The following is a 12275-nucleotide window of genomic DNA, read 5'->3' as shown; positions in this document are numbered from 1 at the left end:
TATAAACATAACAAAAATGACAAAAATTATATCTTAAACAAATAAGACATGGTATTTTATGGAAATGTTTAGATATGCATGTTAAATAAGTATTGTACTTCAATTCGTAATATTTAGTTTTAAACATGCAAATACACACTTTTTATTATCTAAAAAGATTAAAGTGTGAAAAGAATCTGATCATTTTTTTAACCCTTTATATTTCAGTTTCCCGATGTCCGATTGACGCCGATTGCCAGGGACAACTGTAGAAAAGGATTCATCTCTCTGGTTTCTTGTGTATCCTTTCACTCCGGCCGCCGACGTCCCATCGGCGACAAGAAGAGCATATCAGAGGGCAGATTATTATCGCTTGGTACGCAATTCGTAAGCCCTAATTTTGCGTGTAATTTTCGTTACCTTATCTATGATCAGCCGCAATCGTGATTGCATCTGCTTATATTGTCTAATACGATTGATTTGTACTAGTTTTATTGCCTAGAGCTTATGTTTACAGGTAACGATTGTTTTGCAATCTAAGCTCTTTGTTAATTCATATCAAATGTATATTTTTTCTATGGTTAGTTGTTTGTGTCATACGATTTTCTTATGTTTTGAGTAATTTGTATTAAGTGATATGCTCCCAACGTTTGGGATAAAAATTGATTTAATTTTTGATGGCCTAGTAGTTTATATTTATAGAGCAAAATTGGTATGCATTTCTATGAACTCCACTGTGGTTTTTAAGATATATATCAGTTTTGATTCAAAAACTCCTTTGTTCGACCTCCGATCTCTTATTTTTGTTTTGTGTGTAATTCATATCAAGAGGCTATCCGCTAACTATTTTCATTAGAACAATGAAAAATCAAGTACTTCTGAGAACCTGATTATTTCTAGGGTCTATTTTCCTTCTAAAAGTACTCAACTGGTTTATAACAAATCTTTGTTTTTGTTTCACACAGGATCAATATTCAATCGGATGTATTCCCAGGATTTGAACAAATTTTAACACCTACTACCCATAATATGTGGAACTTTGCATCTAAATGTCTAGCTGGCACTGGTGCCCTAAGGTTTAGAAACGGGTTCAGAAAACTAAAACAAGGTGGCAAAGAATTATCAGATGATGAAGCTTCTTCCACAGTTAGTAAAGATGATGGACTAGAGTGCCCAATATGCTGTGAATCCTTTAACATTGTTGAAAACATACCTTATGTTTTATGGTGTGGCCATTCACTCTGTAAAAACTGCGTGTTAGCCCTTAACTGGGCCATTGTGAAGGTCCCTCCTTTACCAATCCAGTTGCCTCTTCTAATATCTTGCCCTTGGTGCAACCTTTTATCCCCTCGCCTTGTATTAAGAGGAAATTTAAGGTTTCCTCGTAAGAACTACTTTCTTTTATGGATGGTTGAGAGAATAAATGGTGAGAAGGTGAAGTCTGACTCTGGTTCTTGTGGGGAATGTGGTCCCCACAAGAACCAGAACCAATGTCAGACTTTAGTGAATGTGAATGTTCACAGACATCAGTCGTTGGGGACCACCCAAAACAGTGGTGGTGGGGTACAGTCTTATGTTCAAAAGGGTTTGGTATTTTTTGTTGAGTTAACGGCTAAGTTTCCATTGGTGCTGATATTTGTTCTGATTGTGTTATATGCGATTCCTGCAAGTGCTGCGGTTTTGGGTTTGTATGTTTTGGTGACTATTCTATTCGGTCTTCCTTCATTTCTGATGTTGTATTTTGCTTATCCGAGTTTGGATTGGCTGGTGAGGGAAATCATGGCTTAGGGTTCAGTTTGCATTGTGTGATTACACTTGATACGAATAATACTAATAATAATAATAGATCATGCATGGTTGTCATGTGAAGAGTCTCTATGTACTTATTCTTTGTTGTGTAGAATATTATGATATTGGGGGTCATTCTTGCTCATTCTCTATTGGTTGTATTTGAAAGTTGTATATTTGATTGTGTTATGTCTAAAATGTACAAGGTTTGTATCGTATTATTTTTAAATTGCTGCCTCAAACTGAGTTGTCTATAACAAATTATAAGTGACTCGCTGTCAATTAATAATAATTGATAATATTAACAAATATATGGTCTAAAGTTTTATCTGGAATAGAATGATAAGTTATTGAACTTCTCCATAATCTGTTTCCAACTATCAATCCGTGACATATTCAAAGACCCACTAGGACTCCAAGGTATTTGATCAGAAGCTTTCTGGTCTTGCAACATGCAACCAGTGGTGGACGTAGAAAGTTTGAGTAGTGGTGACACTAAAAAGAAATTTCTGAACAAATCTAAAATAATAGTGACACTCATATTTCAAGACGTTGCACCTAATATAAAAAAATTACACTAACGGCCGGAATCAGAATGATGGCCCATGACCCCTGGGCGCCACATAAGTCTGCCAATGTATGCAACTGAGGCTAAAGCCAAAACCTCGGCCTCCTCAAGACAAACACCAATTAACTATAATAGACGAGCGAGAGGAAACTAAACAAACTTTGATCTCCTGCATCCATTTAGGACCAAAACCCATAAACTTCATAATCTTCATCAGAAAATCTTATGAAACATAATCATATGTTTTTTCAAAGTCTATTTTAAGGATCGGATACTTCTTTTTCTTGCACCAAGCTACCACTTCATTCATCAAAAGAGTATCATCTAAAATTTGTGTACCTTTTATAAAAATAGATTGTTCAACACCAATGACTATGATTGAACCAATCACCACAACACGTCTATTAGTAAGCATTTTAGCAATAATCTTGTACAAAACTACAATCAAACTAATAGGCCTAAAGTCTTTGACAACCCGAGTGTCATCCACTTTAGGAATTAAAGTGATAAAAGAAGAGCTGCAACATGGAAAAATAACCCGTTATGACTCCAAAATCAGTCATAATGGCCATGATATATCCTTTTGTCAAGTCCTACATATGTTTAACAAAAGAAGTTTACTATGTGTTTCTAGATTGTGAAGCGGCGAAAGATGTTCTATATAAGCTCGAGAAATGGTGTGACATCATTTAGTAATATAAAAAACAAGTCAAATTGCCTTAAATCTTAGCCCAAAAAATATAAAAACAATAAAAAACATCCATTTAAAAACTAAACGTAAAAACATTAAAAATCGGAGAATTCGGTGTCTATTTATAATATACGAAAGGATACAAAACACTCGTTCATTCATTAACACCTCTTCAAAATACTAAATTACAATTTTGGCTCATTTTGTCTGACCCTTTTGCCTTTTGCCTGACCCTTTTGTATGCCCTACATCTGATTGACGTTGCAGGTTCCTAAGATTGCTATTCCTTTGATGTAATTGTGTCTGACACGTTCTCTAGGTAACAAAGTAACAATTGATTTAAGAGGGTCATCAAAACCCGGATAGGTTGGGTGCAAGTTACTATGCATGTTTTTTCTTTGTTGTATTTGGTTTGTCTAGCTTCTTGCTAGCTTAATAAAATCTCTATTGTTTTAAAAAAACATAAACAAGACATATTCTGTGAATTCCATTTACTCCACTAAGCTAACACTTAGTAGTAAAAAAAACCTTAAGAATTATAGCCATGCGTCCTTGTCGGCGAGAAAGGGAAAAAAAAAATACAAGTTAGGAATAAAAAAAGCTTACTTAGAGTTTCGTCCATGGAGCCATGGAGGTACCGAATTTGATTGATGAATTTTTTTTTTTTTAAAAGTGATTAAAGTTTAAGAATGATTCTTCAATGTAGGTAGATGCCGATTTATGTTATGAAAGTTCAGAGAAATGCTACAACATACATGTAGGAATGGATTGGATTTGAAGATTGACAAATATTTAGTGACGTTTAGGTATTTTATGAAAACCTTGGACACCGAACCGAATAGTACCAAAACCCGAATGATATAAAATAAAGAACCAAGTACCATACCATATACATATAATCGGTTCATTTTGTTTGTCCCTAGACATAAGACCATCAGTAATATGCTCCACGCCAAGGGTCATAGAGAACTTCCACATCAGCCACCACAAAACACTCTGAGAGAGAGAGAGAGAGAGAGAGAGAGAGAGAGAGAGAGAGAGAGAGAGAGAGAGAGAGAGAGAGAGAGAGAGAGTCTTCCCCACCATAACTCACAACGAAAATGTCCGACCACAAACCGACAGTATGGTGTGCACGATGATGGTTTGTGGCCATATGTATAGGAGAAGGGCCTAATAAACCACAAACCACGAGGTTATAACCGAGTGGTTTATGTTTCAATAGTAAATTAACAAGGATGTAAAAACAACAAAATAGTGAGGGGAAGTGATTGGATGGAAATAACGGAAATATGGAATGATGGGTTGTGACTTGTGTTGGCAGGAACAGAAACAACTCGACAAGCCTCGCACTCTCTTGAACCATCTTCTTCCTTCTTCATATCCTTCCGTATATATATCTCAACTGTTTCAACCCTCTCCTCCACTCATCACTTAACTCACAAGTTTTGCGTTGGAACTTACCAGAACCCTATCTTTCCCGTATTCCCACTCAATCCCCTCTACTTTTCCATTCCTTCATCTATCCCAAGAACCTTAATTTATTGGTCACTGGACTCACTCTTCTTCGGTCACCGATGGCAACGACGACGTCCTTCCCCGGCGTTCGCATCCACGTTCCATCCTCCACTGGCATCGATAGAACTACATTGTTTGCTCAACCGTCTGTCTCCTTGAACTCTTTTTCCAAACCTAGAACAACTACCCTACGTTCGTTGAAATTAAGGAGCAGGAGTAATGATGTTTTGTTGCTCACTCGGACGGGTGATAGGTTTGGTGGCAAGAGCTCCCGGTCTTTTGTTGTCCGTTGTGATGCTTCATCCAATGGGAGGGTAAACAGTTACTAAAACCTTTCTCTTGATTTATCGATTGTACTTTATTTTTTTTTTGCTTAGTTTTCATTGGATTTGTGCGTTCCTATCTGGATATGAAATAACATCCCTTATTATGTAGTTTATGTGGTTTGTCGATGATCAATTAGATTAGATGCAAGATATTAGGGTTATGAATTGGGGGAATGAATCAATCCATGATTTGTGAGATTCAAACTACTTTATTTCATTACAAATAAAAATCATATCTTTATGAACTTAACAAACGCATATCTTTGCCAATGAGCTAATGTCGAGTTTCTTTCTCATTACTTGTAAACTTGCAGTGGTTTTTTCATTAGTTACTTGTTTCCATAATATACTCATGTGATGTCTGGACATTGCATTGTCAGATTACTCAACAAGAATTCACAGAGATGGCATGGCAAGCAATAGTGTCTTCACCTGAAGTGGCAAAGGAGAACAAGCATCAGATAGTGGAGACCGAGCATTTGATGAAAGCCCTTCTGGAACAGAAAAACGGGTTAGCTAGACGAATCTTCTCCAAGGCTGGTGTGGATAACACCCGCCTACTTGAAGCCACTGATAAATACATTCAGCGACAACCAAAGGTGAGATATTGTTGTAGATATTATACTTGTCTGAATATTAGTATATTACCTATTCTCACACCTTGGAACTCCTGATTACACTATGCTGTAGGTTCTTGGTGAGTCAGCTGGGTCGATGCTAGGGCGTGATTTGGAAGGCCTAATGCAAAGAGCAAGGGATTACAAGAAAGAGTATGGCGACTCATTTGTGTCTGTTGAGCATTTGGTACTTGGTTTTGTTCAAGATAACCGATTTGGGAAACAATTGTTCAAAGATTTCCAAATTTCTTTAAAAACCTTAAAGAACGCAATAGAATCCATCAGAGGACGACAAACAGTAATAGACCAAGGTAATGATTTTGCTCATGCTTATGATGATTGATAAGGATGTTGGAAATCCTTGAACTAGTATAAACCCAACTGATCCTAATTCCTAATATATTTTGAACTTCAGACCCTGAAGGGAAGTATGAATCATTAGAGAAGTATGGTAAAGATTTGACTGCTATGGCGAGGGCAGGGAAGCTTGATCCTGTGATAGGAAGAGATGATGAAATACGCAGATGCATCCAGATTTTATCAAGGAGAACTAAGAACAACCCTGTCCTCATTGGTGAACCAGGTGTTGGAAAGACTGCAATTTCTGAAGGGTAACCTTTTCTATATCCTGCATTATACAAAAAACCCAACTACTTTGAAGCCTTTGGAACCTAAAATTTGTGTTTCCCTATTTGACAGACTTGCTCAGAGAATAGTGCAAGGTGATGTGCCTCAAGCTCTAATGAACCGAAAGGTACATAGTGCTATCTTATCTTATCTTTTTTTTTTTTTTTTTTGGCTTGACCTTCTTGAATATGGTGTGCATTAACTAACTAACTTGTTATTACATTCCAGTTGATATCCCTTGACATGGGTGCGCTTATTGCTGGAGCAAAATATCGTGGAGAATTTGAAGATCGACTCAAGGCAGTGCTCAAGGAGGTGACTGAATCAGACGGACAAATCGTTCTGTTCATTGATGAGATCCATACTGTTGTTGGGGCAGGTATTTGCTTGAATTGAACCCTGGAATCTGGATTATGTTTTCATTTCATGAAACATACTGTTTTAATCATATGATCTCAAATTGATGTAGGTGCTACAAATGGTGCAATGGATGCTGGAAATCTGTTGAAACCAATGCTTGGTCGTGGAGAGTTAAGATGCATTGGTGCAACAACATTGGATGAGTATCGTAAATATATCGAAAAAGATCCTGCATTAGAACGCCGATTTCAACAGGTTTATGTTGACCAACCTACAGTAGAAGATACAGTTTCTATCCTCCGTGGACTCCGTGAGAGATATGAATTACATCATGGAGTGCGCATTTCCGATAGTGCCCTTGTTGAGGCTGCAATTCTCTCAGATCGATACATCAGTGGTCGCTTTTTACCAGATAAAGGTAACAATAAAGAATTCAAAGTACACCTAATCATCAGGTATTACCACCTACCTACGCATCAAATCTCACTGAAGAATTTTTGTATCTTGTAAATTGTTTGCAGCCATTGATTTGGTAGATGAAGCAGCTGCTAAACTGAAAATGGAGATCACTTCAAAACCAACCGCACTCGATGAGATCAATCGTTCAGTACTGAAATTGGAAATGGAGAGGCTATCACTCACTAGTGATACGGATAAAGCCTCGAAAGATCGGTTGAGTCGACTCGAGGCTGAGTTGGCTCTGTTGAAAGAGAGACAAGCCGAGTTAAATCAACAATGGGAACATGAAAAAGGTGTCATGACAAATATGCAGTCCATTAAAGAAGAGGTAACTCAAAAAAGTTTGCTTTTACAACATTTCATCATACTGAAACTAACCAACTAACTAACTGCTTTGTATTTGTAGATTGACAGGGTGAATCTAGAGATCCAACAGGCGGAACGTGAGTATGATTTAAACCGTGCTGCTGAGTTAAAATACGGGAGTTTGAACTCTTTGTTGAGACAACTTGAAACTGCTGAAAAGGAATTGGTTGAATACATGAGCTCAGGGAAGTCAATGCTTAGAGAAGAAGTCACAGGTGATGACATAGCTGAAATTGTAAGCAAATGGACTGGCATCCCGCTTTCTAAACTCAAACAATCCGAAAGGGAGAAACTCCTACACTTAGAGGAAGAGCTTCACAAACGGGTCGTGGGTCAGGACCCGGCAGTGACAGCTGTCGCGGAGGCGATCCAACGGTCAAGAGCGGGTCTATCAGATCCCCACCGTCCAATCGCGAGTTTCATGTTCATGGGACCCACGGGAGTTGGGAAAACCGAGCTAGCAAAAGCACTTGCTTCTTACTTGTTCAACACAGAGGAAGCTCTTGTACGGATCGACATGAGCGAATACATGGAAAAACACGCGGTGTCTAGATTAATCGGCGCGCCACCTGGCTATGTTGGGTATGAGGAAGGCGGGCAGCTGACCGAGACAGTGCGCAGGAGACCGTATGCTGTTATTCTGTTTGATGAAATTGAAAAAGCTCATGCGGATGTGTTCAATGTGTTTCTCCAGATTTTGGATGATGGTAGGGTCACCGATTCGCAAGGTCGTACAGTCAGCTTTACAAATACAGTCATCATAATGACATCAAATGTCGGGTCCCAGTACATATTAGATACAGATGATGACTCCATGCCAAAAGAACGCGCTTACGAGACCATAAAACAGCGAGTCATGGATGCAGCTAGGTCAATCTTTCGCCCCGAGTTTATGAACCGGGTTGATGAGTATATAGTATTCCAACCACTTGACAGATCACAGATCAACAGAATAGTCCGTTTACAGGTAAGTTGCTTCATAAGTTGGCAAATTGTTATTGATTGAATTGAATTGAATTGAATGTTTATTTTTTTTGTTATGTATAGTTGGAAAGAGTACAGAAGAGGATAGCGGATAGGAAACTGAAGATTAATGTAAGTGAAGCTGCAATTGAGCTTTTGGGGAGTCTTGGGTATGACCCGAACTATGGAGCTAGACCTGTGAAGCGGGTGATTCAACAGCATGTGGAAAATGAGCTTGCCAAGGGTATCTTGAGAGGTGAGTTTAAGGATGAGGACACGATATCAGTGGACACAGAAGTCACGGCGTTTTCAAATGGTCAACTCCCACAACAGAAGTTGGTTTTCAAGAGAGTGGAGACTTCGTCACCTGGTGATGCCCCCAAGGATGAACAAGCATTCTCACAAGCTTTGTAGAGGTTTATGAATGCACATGTAGATGATGATACATAAAATTATACGGAATATCACACATCGTAGTTGATAGTGACATTAGCTAGAGCATGCTTATCTATGGTATGCATAATAAATGCTAATGCTTTATGTTATGTTGAGTTTTTTTTGCCACTTGAAAATTCAGTCACCTATTATTGTTGCAAATCAAAGTTTTAAGCCGATGCTTTCTTAACTCATGCACAAAGACACTACCATTGGTTCCACCTTCCAAATGTTCTCAACTGAAATGCTTAGAAAATGTTGAAATGTGTAAATTAGCCCAAGAGCCTTTATACTAAATGCAACCATATTCAACAAAGCGACGAAGCTTGTAGTTTTTGTATGTAGTATTGTAAGTGTATAAGACGGATTCTGGCATGTCGTGATATGTAGAGATTTGGATTTAATCTAACTAGTAGGTGATCCCGGGGCTTCGCCCAAAACGTTTTGTTTTTAAAACAAAAATAAGACCAAAAGTGTCATGTTCAACAAAATCTAGGGGTCATTTATGTAAATTAAGCCATTTTCCTAAAAAAAATCTTTAAGATATATGAAAAAACAAAAATGAACAAAAAGTGTCAAATTCAACAAAACTTAATGACCATTTATGTAAAATAAGTCACAGAAACTGTTCACTATTTGGATAAACCGAATTGTCCAATTGGTCAAATTGGATCGGACTATTTGGTTCGGATATCTGGATTTTTGGATTGGTTTTTAGCAAAACCAAATTATTATTTTGGATTTCGGATTGGTTTTGGTTTATAAAATAAAAACCGAATAGTCCAAAAAAACCGAATTGCAATTTATTATTTTGTTCTTTTTAATATATATCTTTAATAATTTATAAATTTACTAAATTATTCTTTTAGTATATTAAAATTTTTCATCTATTATAATACTTTAATATGTACTTCTTATCAAAAAAAATTTTGTCTATAAAGTGGTAAACTATAATATATTTTTCTTGATAGTTATTTATATGTTTTAATTCACAACTAATTAAACAATATTTTTTAGTTTATATTATAGAATAAGTTAATACTAAAGTTATATATTTGTTGAAATGTCTTGATTCTTGAAAACCGAATTGTAAAAAACCGATCCAACCGAATTATAATTTGGTTGGATCGGATCGGATTTGAATTTAGTTTGGACTATTTGGATCTACGTTTTGAAAACCAAAATTAATTTGGATTCACTTGATCGGATCGGATTAAATCGATCCATCCAAACGAACACCCCTACAGAAAACACTACAAAAATCTTTAATATATATAAAAAAACAAAAATGGACCAAAAATGTCAAATTCAACAAAATCTAAGGACCATTTATTTAAAATAATTCCTCATAAAACACTGTTCATATTAATTAAAGAAGCGACGACAAAAAAAAATGGGAATCGTTTAGAGCAAAAGGGAAGCAAGAGAATTAAGCGAAAGAAGTCAAAAACAATAGCTTATGGCAAAAGTGGCAACAGGTAAAACATTTGAGGCAAAGCAATAGCTCATTTTATATTTTCATTTTCTAAAACCTAAGTATGTGGTTTCGAGGATTCTGTATGGGTCGGTTTTGGACCCAAACCGAACCAAACCCGTCAATGGCCGGTTTCTGGTTTTCAGAACCCAATAGGATCGGTTTCTGGTCGGTTTGGTTTATCGGGTTCTGGAGTCGGTTTTGACGGTCTTCCGGTTTCTTGGGTTCAACCCATATACTTACGGGATCTCCAAGTCCACAACAGTCGATGCAAACTACTACTGACAGTGTCGATTTCTCCAAGTCGGAACCAAATCAACACCAAAATTGATCCAAATCATAACTAAACTATCTTCTAAGAGCAAATTAATTCTTGACTTCTATAAAGCATCTTCGGTTCGTTTGTGTACTGATACAGGCTCAAGCACATGGATGTTGTACTACGTGTTCATAAGGAAGGCATCAAGTATTGTATAGTTTTGAGAGTTGGTTATGTCAATAACTGATTGGTGTTTAGAGATGATTCATTTATTTTGAGTTGATGTATATATCCCTGTTCGAAGTTATTATTTTGAGAGTTGGTTACACCTTTTGTGTGTGTGAGATTTATTTATTTATTTTTTATTTTATTATTATTATTATTATTATTATTTTTCAGAATTTGATGTATTGGACTATAATTATAATCAATAATCACTCATTTTTGGGATAGCTAACACATGTTTGATCATATTGGTAATTTGGAATATGAATTGCAGGATTTACACATAGGCAAATGTAAAGTCATAATGAAAACTGTATTAAGACTTTTCTTGAATTGCAATACAACTTATTTTAATTTGTATAAGTCCCATGCAATTTGTTTTCTAAATCGTTTTCTCGGATATATTTCAAAACAACACTGTTTATTTTGATTTTAGAACTTCTTTAGTCATTTATTATAAATATCAATTTTAAAGGTAATGTAAATAGCGTTTATATTAATGTTAAATATATGTTATTACTAAGTTTTACATTTAAAAACCGAAATATATCCAAAGAAGTTCTAAATGACTAAAGAAACCGAAATATACCTAGAAACCGAATTATAACTAAGTTTTACATTTAAATTTATATATAGTATGGGTCGGTTTGTCGGTTTCTTTTGTGGAATTGTGGGTTGGTTTCTCGGTTTGAATGGGTCGGTTTCTGGGTAAAAACTGAAACCGAAGCTGATTTTTCAGTTTTAAAAAAATTCAAACACTAACCGTCGGTTTTGCTTCCGTTTCAATTTTTTTGGTTTCGGTTCGTCGGTTTCTTGGTTCGGGTTTGCTCACCCCAAGTGGTTTCCTCCACCTCTCTGGTGAAAACTCCCCACCCCTTCTTTTTACTACCACCAACATCCCTACTATTATCGCTCACACTTTTCCTTGTTCCTCTCTCTCCTGCAATTTTGCAAAAACCTCTCTCTGTGACTCATCTTGAATCATGTGCCACAAATAACATCCGTTCAAGGATATAAGGCAGTGTTTGTTGCTGGATGAAAGGTGGGAGGTGGATGATGCTTCAGGTGGTGTTTGATATGACCAACATAATTTAATGGTAAATCATATAAAAAAAATTAATGGCAAATCGTGTATTGAGAAAAAAAGTAAAAACATTAACTTGTAATCCCCGGTCAAAGTGGTATGTTTGAACAACTAAGATGAATTTAGTGGTAAATTGTATACAATAATAATAATAATAATCTACAAAAATGATACTTCATTCCTACAAAGTAATTTTGCCAAGTTTTATACACGGCTATAGGGTGCCCATGACATCCAATGTGACATGTAATGTCAACAAACATCGCCCCTCATGAGCCACAAATTCCGTATGCATGTAATGAACAACAAATGTTTGCTACTGAAAAAAATGGTTGACACCTCTCTCTCTCTCACTCTCACACACACCACCCCACCACCATTGAGGCATCAAATGACATGGATAAATTTTAGACAAAACTGCAAAATTAGTCCCTGTGGTATTCAAAAAACTTTGGATATGGTCCAAAAAGTTTTTAACTTGCATGGAAGGTCCAAAATCAAGAATTTACTGTGATTTTAGTCCAAAAAATATTGAAAGG

At 36.4% G+C, this 12275-nt stretch overlaps 2 protein-coding genes across 2 annotated transcripts; both read left to right on the top strand.

The window, feature by feature from the left end:
• The first annotated feature begins 219 nt into the window (after positions 1 to 219).
• On the top strand, positions 220 to 1996 carry LOC145160450 (uncharacterized). Its single transcript, XM_079079642.1, has 2 exons — positions 220 to 355; positions 945 to 1996. Exon 2 carries the CDS (start codon positions 1009 to 1011, stop codon positions 1765 to 1767), a length of 759 nt encoding a protein of 252 aa, XP_078935768.1. The 5' UTR covers positions 220 to 355; positions 945 to 1008; the 3' UTR covers positions 1768 to 1996.
• Positions 1997 to 4324: 2328 nt separating this feature from the next.
• On the top strand, positions 4325 to 8831 carry CLPB3 (casein lytic proteinase B3). Its single transcript, XM_079079641.1, has 10 exons — positions 4325 to 4855; positions 5248 to 5466; positions 5558 to 5795; positions 5900 to 6095; positions 6184 to 6238; positions 6340 to 6490; positions 6581 to 6889; positions 6993 to 7258; positions 7337 to 8263; positions 8344 to 8831. Exons 1-10 carry the CDS (start codon positions 4601 to 4603, stop codon positions 8671 to 8673), a joined length of 2946 nt encoding a protein of 981 aa, XP_078935767.1. The 5' UTR covers positions 4325 to 4600; the 3' UTR covers positions 8674 to 8831.
• The last annotated feature ends 3444 nt before the right edge of the window (positions 8832 to 12275 follow it).

This window comes from Lactuca virosa, chromosome 2, assembly GCF_052849685.1.
Source record: "Lactuca virosa cultivar CGN04683 chromosome 2, Lactuca_virosa_CGN04683_v6, whole genome shotgun sequence".
Taxonomy (NCBI): Eukaryota; Viridiplantae; Streptophyta; class Magnoliopsida; order Asterales; family Asteraceae; genus Lactuca; species Lactuca virosa.
This window is presented reverse-complemented; position numbering and strand designations above follow the sequence as displayed.